Source organism: Mastomys coucha, chromosome X (genome assembly GCF_008632895.1).
Source record: "Mastomys coucha isolate ucsf_1 chromosome X, UCSF_Mcou_1, whole genome shotgun sequence".
Classification (NCBI taxonomy): domain Eukaryota; kingdom Metazoa; phylum Chordata; class Mammalia; order Rodentia; family Muridae; genus Mastomys; species Mastomys coucha.
In genome coordinates, this window is record NC_045030.1 from 52,317,738 (window position 1) to 52,330,197 (window position 12,460).

The window sequence follows — 12,460 nt, forward strand, 5'->3', positions numbered from 1 at the left end:
GCCTCGAACTCAGAAATCCGCCTGCCTCTGCCTCCCAAGTGCTGGGATTAAAGGCATACGCCACCACTTTTCGGCTAAGCTCTGCTTTTATAAGAACCCCCAAGCTCCATACATATTCCATATCACCTGAACAGAAATCTGCTACCCTAGAAAGGACTAAAGACTAACACAGTTGGAAAGAGGCCAAGGGAAAACAGTTCACATTGTGTCCACTCTAGCTGTCATCATTCTATTTTGATAGAGGGATGGTTTAATTCAGACAACTGGTAGATATTAATGGTGATGTCAAGTAAAGACGTGAGAATAAGGGAACGGAAAGGAAGGCCTAGAAGGCTCTCTGGCATTCTGTCTCTTCTTCCTTACCTTCCTTCCATCTTTTAGCTTAATTAGTAACTTGCCACCGCTGACTCCAACTGATTGTACAATTGCATTGGGCATCACTTTCACTCCCTCTGTAAAGGAAAATGAGACGCAAGCTGAACTCATAAGCCTGGGACCTCTGTGAAGAGTAAGGAGGCTGGTTGGAGGCCTCCTGTGTGGTAAAAATGCAGGCAGCTTTGAGGAACCAACCATAAGAACCTACACACAGAGTCTGTTTTTAGTATGTCTGGGAATGTGATGCCTTAGATTCTGAATGCTTGTGACCTTGTCTGACTGAGCAACAATGAAACATTTCTGATGCCAGGTGTCAGGAATTATGTCAAGGGAGTTCCCCAAAAAAGCTAACTTTGCTTTTAGTTCTTCTCAAGAGAAAGAGCAGCTATGGACAGTCTTTCTACCTCGTTTGACTTTTTCCATGGTCCAGTTGCTGAGGTATTCAGGAAGGATCTTCCCCATATTTCCTTTCTCAGGGAACAGCTGAATCACTTCTATGCCTGAGGTTTGAGCTGGGAAGAAGGAGAACTAGTTACAGAAGAAGGCAAAAGCCAATCCCAGGAAAACAGGAGGAGGCAAAGGAGAGTTAGTCAATCCTGATGCCACAGCTCCTGCCTGTGGGGCACTAAGGCAAGACAGCCTTAATGGTTGCGTTTATTCAAAAGCAAACAGAGGTGTCAGCACTTCCGTCCCTGGATTAAGGTACCAACTGTGGATGCAGTACACATCTACTCCTGTGGTCACCTGAGGCTTACATAAGGGCTTTTCAAGCTCTGAATAGGAAGCACTCTGCTAAGAAGGTATTCAGAGTTTAGCATGTGCATTCACAGAATCCCACCCCCATCCCCACCAAAGAAACAAGTAAATATAATTTAAGACAGAAACACAGTGGCCATGAAACTTTCAAACCAGAAGCCATAGACCTGTTTATCTGGGAACCATCATATCATCATACAGTTCTTTAGTTTCCATAGACCTTTTCATCCTTTTCACCTTTCACTTCTTTAAATACTTGATTTCTAAAAAGTCTCAGCAGAGAAGGTACAGGAAAGGAAAGAAGGCCCTACTGTAGTTATTTAGGTGAAAAATTTCTGCTCACTGAGGGACTGTTCTTATTGCTTTTGTTTTTTGTCAACTTGACAAAAGCTGAAGTTATGCAGGAAGAGGAACCTCAATTGAGAAAATGCCTCCATCAAATAGTATGTAGGACATTTTTTGATTAATGATTGGTGTGAGTGGGCCCAGCATACTGTGGGATGTATCATCTTTGGACAGGTGGTCTTGGGCTCCGTAAGAATGTTTCTGCCTCCAGGCTTTTGCCTGACTTCTCTCAGAGATGAACAGTGATGTAGAAGCATAAACCAAATAAACCTTCCCCACCCCAACCTGCTTTTGGCCATGTCTTTATCACAGCAATAGAAACTAACTAGATAGAAATCCCTGTCCTAATCTTTTCATTCTATAAAATTCTTTTTAGGGGGAGGAGTGGGGTGAGAGAAGGTTTGCTTTGTAATCCAAGGCTATCCTTGAACTCACTATGCGAGCCTGTCGCATAGTGACACCAATCATTAATCAAAAAATGTCCTACATACTATTTGATGGAGGCATTTTCTCAATTGAGGTTCCTCTTCCCGCATAACTTCAGCTTGTGTCAAGTTGACAAAAAACAAAAGCAATAAGAACAATCCCTCAGTGAGCAGAAATTTTTCACCTAAATAACTACAGTAGGGCCTTCTTTCCTTTCCTGTACCTTCTCTGCTGTTTAATCTAACTTCTGTTTCTATCTCCTGATTTCTGGAATTATAAGCATGTTCAAACATGCCTGGACTCATTTTATAAACACTGATCAGACTTGAACTCCTGGCAAATATATTTCTGGAATTTGTGACAGTTCACCAAGATGTGTGATATATGACTAGAGAAAGAAAGTTGAGGACAGTTCTCAATACTCACACTTTCTGCCGAGAGCACAGGCCAGTTCACTCCCAAGGAAGCCTCCACCAATAACTGTAATTGACTTGACTTCCCGTGAGATCTTCTCCAAGGCTCTAAAATCTCCAATCTGTAGGGTCATACCAGTTTAGCCCATTGATTTCCCAGAGAGGCACAATATAACAATCCAAGAAGATATTTTCCTCTAAATTTACTGCAACAGACATTTGCATATAATATTTTGTACCAAGTGACTTAATTATACCCTGTATGTTATTAATGTGCAATCTTTCTAGATTGTAACCTTCCTTCTAGCAACAGTGGTTGTCAACTGATAGCGGTTTTCCTCTCTAGTCCAAGGTGAGTATGTAGCAGTATCCAGACAAATTTTGGCTGCCAGGACAAGATGCTCCTAGTCGCTAGTGCAGAAGCCAGTGATGCTGCCAACGTCCTACAAAGCAAAAGGCAACCTCCCACACAAAGAATTATTCAGCGCAACAATCAAGACCATAAAAGACAATACAAACTTCACCCAATATCCCTCAGTGTAGATAGAAAATCCACACAAGGCTTAGGGTGAAGAAGCAAACAATCTCCTTTCCTTTGTCCTGTGTATTCAGCCTTTCACACCAAAGTCTTCACAAAGCACTTGTAATGAAAAATGCCAAGAGACCACCAGTTCTGGTGGATCAAACATGAGAGAAAACAACTGTGGAAGGGCAATGAGAACTAGAGCAAGCAATGGAAACCAAATGTAGTTTTCTCCTAGAAGCATGGAACCCTTGAGCGAAGTATCAGAGGTACAAGGAGAAGTGACCTGCTCCAAAGCCAGATAGCAAATCTGGAGAAGAGCTATAAAGAGAACTTGGATCTCAACTGGAGGGAGCACTTGGGGGCCACAGAAGTACGTTAGCTCTTCAAAACAACACACACAAAAGCCCACTAAAGCAATTACCTTTCTGAAAAGTGTTGTTCTACTCTTCACCTCTGCTCCAGCCCTATCGATGGCAGACAGACTTCTTGGAGTGCCTCCTGGAAATAGTAGGAAAGAAAAGTCCTTTAGCCTGACAAGCAGGAGCTGGCCCAAATAACCCCTAAAGGTAGGAGCTCTCTGCCTTGACTGCCGCTCTGTATGCTTGGCGTCACGGCCTTAGTGGTGGTGGGAGTGGTCGCTGTGCTGGAGGTGGCTGCTGCTGCCACCACCATGGAGTGACTAGCAGAGAAGGTAGTCTGCCTTACAGCAGGCTTCTTAGCAATTTCCTTTAAGAAGGACAGCTGAGTCTCCTTCTAGGGGACCTTGCCTCAGTGACTAGCCAAGCCAGAAAGGCTTACTTCCTTTTTCCATGGGTGTGTGTTTGTCCTTGTCAATTTTCTGAGACAGGCTGTTGCTATGTAGATCAGGTTGGCCAGAAACTAAGATAACAGCCACTTCTTCTTTTAATAAACTTTATTATAAAAATTGCAAATAAATAAAACATTACATACCCAAATTAACCAGATATCTAAATTAGAGTTTCTGAATATCAATTTTCTTAAGAAAAGGGTAGACTCTAAAGCTTCAATTAGCTACCATAGGAGAGAAGACCTCCAGAAATACTCACCCGTTGCAATCAAGCACTTTTCAAAAGTAATCTGAGAGCCATCATTAAGTTTCACCATGTTGTCTCTTACATCCAGATGTACTACCTGGTATAGTTGCATACATACACACAAGAGGCAGACATGAGTAAGTTATGAAAAACTACTGTGATATAATATTCACCATTTAAAGTGTACAATTTATTGATTTGTAGCCTATTCAACACTTTCTCATTGTAGAATATTTCATGTCCACCAAATTAAAAAAAAGCCTCCAAACCTATTGTTGTTACCTCAATGAGAAGAATTTGTTTTTTTGGTTTTTGGAGACAGGGTTTCTCTGTGTAGCCCTGTCTGTCCTGAAACTCACTTTGTAGACCAGGCTGGCCTCAATCTCAGAAATCCGCCTGCTTCTGCCTCCCAAGTGCTGGGATTAAAGGCGTGTGCCACCACTGCCCTATGAAGAATTAGTTTTTGACCAAAACTATCCTTAGAAATTGTTTCTAAGTAATTATTGGTGTATTTTTTTTAGGGGGGGGAGGTTAAAACAGGGTTTCTCTGTGTACTGGCCCTGGCTGTCCTGGAACTTACTCTGTAGACCAGGCCTGCCTCTGCCTCCTGAGTGCTGAGATTAAAGCCATACTGCCCTGTCTAAGTAATTATTAGGACCATAGTTTTTGGGACCCACTTTCTTCAAGCAATCAAGTTTAGCATCAGCTCGATTCCCAAACTTCCATTCTGATTTACTGAAATGGACAATGGAGAAAGTCTTTTCTGCCTTGCCATTAGAATCCTTATTTCTTTGCTAACAACTCTACTACATTCTAAAAATCTCTGCAGAATCTTTCTCCCACTTCTAGTCTTCACTGACACCCAGCTATCCCTCTGGGATATCTTAAAAGATATCACAAGTCCAGGAAGAGGAAGGAGTTCTAGAGTCTGATTCATTCATCCTCCTCTGACTGGCTTCTATCTCCATCCCTTTAAATCACTGTTGGGAAAGCGCTTCCTGCCACTGCTCCTTCCCTCTAAGGACCTTGGAATCTGACTCCGATTTTCCTCTGTGCCACATCCAGAGTCTTGTTACCTCCTAAACTACTATTTCCACCTCAAATATCTTACCACCATTTTCTCTCAGGTTCATTGGTTGTTTGGTTGTCTGTGTGTTTGTTTGTTTGCAATAGGGTCTCATTATTCAGCCTGACTAGCCTGGAACTTGCTATATATACCATGATTGCCTCAAACTCACAGAAATCCATCTGCTTCTCCCTCTAGAGTACTGGGATTAAGGCACATACCACTATATAAGTACACAAGCCTACCTTCACTGCTTTCTTAATTCCTATTGTTACATGAGTTATTGTGCTCTTTGTTTGCTGCAGTGTGGAGAATGTGCCTAGGGCTTTGTGTATGTTTAGGCAAGCACTGTAGCATGAAGCTACATCCTCAGCCCAGCCTCACTGTCTTCCAATTTTCTGATTATTTGGTTGGCAGTTCCATTCCAAATCATTTAGACCGATGGTAGACCATTCAAATGGGTCTTTTGTCAATACTCTTAATCCCCTTGTCTTCACTAGGGTTAAGAGCTTGAGTCTGAGAGATTAGTTTGCATTATCTGCTCTACTCCTTACTAGCTGTGAGAGCATCCCATCAAGAAATACCTGTTGAACATCTCTGGTGCTTTAGAGGCAGTTCTAAGTGCAGGGGACACAGTGATGAGAAAGATGTTGTTTTCTCTGCCTTCAAAGTATATTAAGACAAAAGCAGAAATTTAATAAACACCAACAATAGTAAGGAGTATCAAATCTGATCGACATGGGGCAGGGTAGGTGGCACTAGAAACATGGGGTGGGTGTATTTGAGTCAGGTTGAGTTGGGTAAAGCTTTCTAGAGGCAATAACACAGATGAACGAGTAGCTCCTTTAGCCTCCTTTGCTTTGTCCTTGGTAAGCTCTCTTCAATACAACCTGACAATTCAACATCTAGACTATTCTTTCAGACAACCATCTTTTTTCCCCTTGGTAACCACCTTACATCCTGTCTTATTGTGAAATCAAGTGAGGCCTGCAACACAAGCATGAGTGCAGTGGTAATGCATCTGTAACCCAGTGCTGCGGAGACAGAGACAGGCGTGCTCTAGAGGATCGCTAGCCAATCTAACTGAATTGGTGAGCTCCAGGTTTAGGGAGGGACCCTGTCTCAAAAAATAATGTGGAGAGAAATAGCTAATGTCAATACCTAGTCTCCACATGTGCATACACATACAGTGGTCCCTCCATATATACATGCATACACACATATACACCATATACATATGTATGCACACAAACTGATCCATACCTTTACTTCCTTTTGTCCCAGCTACTGAATAAAGGGACCTTTCTATTCCTTTGTATCTCGCCATTTTATCCTCTTTCAGAACCTTCACCTGGTCCATTCATCCCTCTACCCCCTCCTGCAGTCTTAGATCTCAGTCTATTGTTATATCCAGTAAGATCAATTTTTGATGCCATGTCCTCTTCAAATTTTTGTCCAATTGCCATCTCTACTAATTCAAACTTTTAATTTAGGATTTTCAAAAAAGAAATACCCACACACCAACCATTATTTTATTTACTTACTTTTACTGTACTGAAATTGAACCCAGATCCTTTTGCATGCCATGGAAGCTCTCTATCATTAAGCTACACCTCTAATCATTAGTTTTAAGAGATGAGGTCACAGTCTTTTGCCCAGATAGGTCTACAATGGACTATACTGTATACCAGATTGGCCTCAAAATTGTAGCAGTCCTCTTGACTCACTATCCAAAATACTGGTAATAAAGAATGTGATCGGGCTGGTGAGATGGTTCAGCGGGGAAGAGCACGGAATGCTCTTCGGAAGGTCATGAGTTCAAATCCCAGCAACCACATGTTGGCTCACAACCACCCGTAATGAGATCTGACACCCTCTTCTGGTGTGTCTGACAGCTACAGTGTACTTACATATAATAAATAAATAAATCTTAAAAAAAAATCTTTAAAAAAAAAAAGAATGTGATCTACCATGTCCAAATTCTATTTAAACTTGTGTGTGTGTGTTTTCATGTCTGCATGGGTGCATGTGCTCATCCATGTAGTAGACAGAAGATAAACTTGAGGATTGTTTCTCAGTCTCTTCTCTGTCCACCTTTTTTTTGAGACCAGGTCTCCTATTGGAGGCCTAGACCTCCCCAATTAGGCTAAGGTGGCTGGCTGGTCAGCAAGCCCTAGGGATCCACCTGTCTCTGCCTTCCCAGCACTGGGATTACAAACATGCTCTACCACCTCTGGATTTGTTGTACATAGGTTCTGGGTACTGAACTCAGGTCCTCAAGCACCTTACCCCTCTAGATTATTTACATTTACTGAAAGAATAGTGTAGGGACTATGGAGAGGGACTATGCAAGCATGAGGAACCGAGTTTGGACCGCCAATATCCATATAAAAACACTGTAGTTGTAGCCACTCACTTGTAATCCCAATGCTAGCAAAGTGGAGACGGGATCTCCAGGGTGACTCAGCAAGCAGACTAGCAGAGCCAGTAAAGCCTTACGTTTGACAAAAAACTCTGGCACAGTAAACAGGGTAGAGAGAGGTTCCCCTGGTCTCTACATGCATGTGCACACACAATGTCAACATGAATAGACACATGCAAAAAAATAAAGGGTAGTTTAACTTTGCATTGTTATCTAAACCACCAAAAAGGGACACCTTATAGTTCTTTCCTTACCAGGCTCCTTGGCAATAATAAAACTGTGGGTTATGTTCTGCTTCTTCCAAGTACCTAAAACCTTGGTTCTTATCCTAGGTTTCCTGTATGTACTTCTCTCTAAGTTACTTTCTGTTGTTTTTGTTGTTGTTTGAGACAGGGTCTCATTATGTAGCCTTACCTGGCCTGGAACTCTCTATGTAGACCAGGCTGCTCTCAAACTTGCAGACATCTACCTACCTCTGCAGCCCAGGTGCTGCAATTAAAGGCATCCACCATCATGCCTGGTGTCCAAACAGATTTTTATCTTTTCCTACCTTTTCCCTTAAACTGGATTTTCCTCTTAAAATGTTTTTCTGAGCCGGGGGCTAGTGGTGGTGGCAGCACTACAATTAGATACTTTGTCTCTTTGCTCTCCATCTCCCACTTTTAATCCATCTGAGATCTGATGCCTTCTTCTGGTGTCTGAAGACAGTGACAGTGTACTCATATACATAAAATCAATCAGTAAAAACGAGGTGAAAATAGATACTATGCATTATCCCTTACAGTCCTCATCTTCGTGATCACCGACACCCCATCCTAATGTCAATTATCATATTTTTTTGCCTGAATTACTACAATAATTTTTTCAGTGGTCTATTTCTACTTTTAAATTTTACTTTATAGCGAGGCAATGGTGGCACATACCTTTAATCTCAGCACTCAGGAGGTTAAGGCAGGTGATTTCTGAGTTCAAGGCTAGCTTGGTCTACAAAGCAATTTCCAGTATAGCCAAGGCTACACAGAGAAACCCTGTCTCAGAAAAATATTTTTAACTTTATATGGATGGGTGTTCTGTCTGCATGTATGTATGTGCACCATATATGTGTGCCTGGATTGCTGTGACACATGATGCCTTGAATTGAACTCAGTTCTATTAGGAAAGCAGCCAGGGTTCTTAACTGTTGAGCCATTTCTCTGGCTCCACCATCTCTAGTTGTATTCCCCTGAAATCCATCATGTCATAGTCAACAGTAATTATCTAAAGTTCATTTCAAGTATTTATATCTTTGTCCAAGTGTCACCAGCTCCCCAATGTATACAAAGTTCAAGTTCTCCTACATGGCCAGAAAGTTTGCCATAACCAATCCCTAGTAAAAGTTCTCAGATTTCCCTCTTGAGACTTCCTAACTTAAATAATTTTTTAAGAAAATTATTCTTGTATGCACATCTTTAATCCCAGCATTGAGGAGGCAGAGGCAGGTAGATCTGTCAGTTCAAGGCCAGACTGGTCTACATAGTGGGTTCCAGGACAGCCAGGGCTACACAGAGAGACCCAGCTGCAAACCACACATCCAAAAAACCCAGACAACATATAGTAAAGAAAAATCTTCTTCTATTTCTCTTTTTTTTTTAAAAAAAGATTTATTTATTTATTTTATGTAAGCACACTGTAGCTGTCTTCAGACACACCAGAAGAGGGCGTCAGATCTCATTACAGGTGGTTGTGAGCCACCATGTGGTTGCTGGTATTTGAACTCAGGACCTTTGGAAGAGTAGTTAGTGCTATTAACTGCTGAGCCATCTCATCAGCACTATTTATTTTCTAATCTATCACTTCTTTTGCCAAGCTAGGGAGCAAATCCTGCACTTTACCCATGCTAGACAACTATTCCACCCTAAGCTACATCAAGGTTTCTGCTTTATCCGTAGCTAGCTGCTTCTTTTCTTTGGACTAAGTGTGCTTTTCTGTACTGCTAGGCACTTGCTTATGTTACTTCTTCCCTCAAATGTTATTCTTCTAAGTGTTCCTTGCTCCCATGTAGTCTATGCCTCTTCATTCTTTAATATTTTCTGCTCTAGGGCTAGGGAGATGGTTCAGTAAGTAAGAGCACTTGCTGTATGATCATGAGGGCATGAGCTACAATCCTTGAAACATGTACAAAAGCCAGGCATAGAAGTGTATAAATCTGTAAACCCAGCATTGAGAAGATACAGAGACAGGAGGATAACTGTAACTTGCTGGCCACCAACCTAGCCTCAGGTTCACTAAGAAACCCTGTTCAAAAGGAATATATCAGGCAGAGTAATAGAGTGGGATACGTGACACCCTCCCCCTCACACTACACCCCCACACACTATATTCACACATATACACACCAAGAAACAGACAATTTTGCTGTTGCTGAGAACCTCAGTTCAGTTCCCAGAACCCACATGATGGCCTATAACCATTTACAACTCTAGCTCCAGGAGATCCAAGATCCCTCTTCTAACTTTCGAGGACACCAGGCATATGCACTGTATGCATGCATACATACACACACACGCACACATACACACATACATACATACATACATACAGGCAAATACTCATAGACATAAAATAAAATAAATAAATCTAAAAAGCATATTTTCTTAAGATTTTAGGTTCTAGGGGCTGGAGAGATAGCTCAGAGGTTAAGAGCACCAACTGCTCTTCCAGGGGTCCTGAGTTCAAGTCTCAGCAACCACATACATGGTGGCTCACAAGCATCTGTAATGGGATCTAAATGCCCTCTTCTGGTGTGTCTGAAGAGAGCAATGGTATGCTCATACATAAAATAAATAAATAAATCTTAAAAAAAAAGATTTTATATCTATAAGATTTTTCTCCAGGAAGCTTTCCTTCCATTCATTACTGCACTACACACTCTTCCTCCTACTAGCTCCCAGCACACACATCTAGACAGTTCTGAGATATGATTATCTGTCTGTGCTCCTGCTGGTTTCTGTTCTCCCTTAGGGAACCGGGCTCCTGTGTTTCACAGCAGAGACATTTAACATGATGGCTCACTACCAGCTTAACCACATTCTGCAGCTCTATTCAGTGGTCACAGGTGAATCTTCCCTTAGTGCTTTTTCATCACCTTTAAACCATCCCCTCTACTGAAACACTGACTTAGTCTACTGTTTCTCATTAACAAAACTAAAGGACAACACAACAAATAAAACAAGACAAAGCCTTCCTGGGACTCCACAAGCATCCTTCAATAACTGCTTTCCTTGCTTAGGCAACCACCTTGGTAAAGTCCGACAGTATTTTCCATGCTGCGATTTGGCTGAAGTATTGCATTATGCTGCAAATTTGGTCTAAACTCTTGTCATAAACAACAGGGGAGAAAGGTAAAGAAAACAACAGGAAGGAGGAAAATGTAGAAGCACTAAAAAAGTGGCAAGAGCTTGTAGAATCTGACAGTGGGACGTTCCCCGTTAAAACTTAGGTAACTTCATACTCTAGGCTTGGGTATGGGTTTTCCCTAGACAGACATACTAAACAGTATTAATCCTAAAATGCTTTGGCTTTTGCTTGATGGACTACAATGGTAGAGGAAACATGGGTTGAAATGGAAAAGCACACTTGCTGGAAAAGTACTTGCTGGCTGGTAACTATATTGAGCCCCAAAGAGAGAGCAGCCTACAAACTCACCTTCTTCCCGGTGAGGACAGCCACACCACCATTCTCAATATGAGGCAGGTCCTGAGCAGAGACATAGAAAGAAGGTGGCTGGAAATATATGCTGTATGGAAAAGAGGAAAAAATTATAAGCATCTGGAACTGCTATAGGTTCCCCCTATAGCTTTAGTAAAATGATATCCATCAAGAAAAATGAATTCAGGCACATTTTTTTTTTTCAGAGTAAGTCTCTAGCCACTAGAGCTTGGTAGTGACTTTCATATTGAGAAGTATTATAGATCAATGGTTCTCAATTGGATACTTTAGCCCCCAAGACATTTGGCAATTTCTGGAGACATTTTGGATTGCAACTTAAAAGGGGGTGCTATTGTATCTGGTATCTAGAAAGAAGGATGTATGCTACATAGGACAGCCCTTACCTCCAGAAAAATTATGTTCCCTCAAATAGCAATCAATGATGCAGAAGCATGAAACTAAACTCTAGATACAAAACCATTTCAAAGTAAGAACAAGGCATTCGAGGAGCTGGGATTCACATATCGACCCCTATTAATTTTTCAGAATGGTGCTACTGGTCAATGGAGCAAGATATTGCTCCTAGATGATTCTGATTCTGTCTGAAACAATTAAGCTGCTGTGTTGGCATGTTTCTAGAGTCTTGACTACTCAGGAAGAACCAAGAATATTGCTTGAACCCAGGAGTTTGGGGGCTAGCCAGGGCAACAAAGTGAGAACACAAATTTTAAAAACCTAAGTAAATAATTATGATATATTAAGCACAGATAATTTAGTTGAAAGTATGCACTCTGTTTGAAAATGGAACATGATAGCAAAGATGAGGGAGGCCAACACATCTTGGTGTTTAAATTTTTTTAGATTTACTTATGCCTGTGGATGCTTTTCCCTGCACGCCTGTCTGTGCCTCCAAGGGTCAGAAAAGGGTGTCCTATGCCCTAGAACGGGAGTTACAGATGGGTGCGAAACCACCTTGTGACTGCTGGAAATTGAACATGGGGCCTCTGCTGACCCATCTCTCTGGCCTGGGCTTGTAAAGTTTTAGTTCAATATCAGAGAGAAACCCACCAGAGCCCCAAGAAGAGTACTGGAATTGAGAGACCTAAGGAGTCATTTAAAAAACAGCTTCTAGGCCTAGAGCTCCAAGACTTGGGGTTCTTGTTTGCTTGTTTTGTATCTTTGAGACAGAGGCTGTTACTCTTGTTACTCAGAGGCTAGTCTTGAACTCCTGATTGTCTTGCCTCATCCTCTCAGTGCTGGGGTTTCAGGCATGTACCATCATACCCAGCTAGCTCCAAGTGTCGTTTATGCATACATTCTGATAATGAGGCTCTTCATCAGAGTCTTCCCATTTTTACCCCCACAATTGTGAATGCTGGACAGAGTGTC

The 12,460-nt window shown here is 41.7% G+C and overlaps 1 protein-coding gene across 3 annotated transcripts in view; it reads right to left on the reverse strand.

Annotated features, from left to right (window-relative positions):
- The window catches only part of Aifm1 (apoptosis inducing factor mitochondria associated 1), a 37,428-nt gene that overhangs the window by 7,483 nt on the left and 17,485 nt on the right, over window positions 1-12,460 (reverse strand). For all 3 annotated transcript variants that reach the window (XM_031356718.1, XM_031356814.1, XM_031356763.1), the window contains 6 exons: window positions 11,069-11,159; window positions 3,909-3,993; window positions 3,263-3,339; window positions 2,329-2,437; window positions 780-887; window positions 364-452 (listed from right to left, as the gene is read on the reverse strand). In XM_031356718.1, coding sequence (XP_031212578.1) covers window positions 364-452; window positions 780-887; window positions 2,329-2,437; window positions 3,263-3,339; window positions 3,909-3,993; window positions 11,069-11,159 — 559 coding nt within the window. The remainder of the gene's footprint in view (window positions 1-363; window positions 453-779; window positions 888-2,328; window positions 2,438-3,262; window positions 3,340-3,908; window positions 3,994-11,068; window positions 11,160-12,460) is intronic.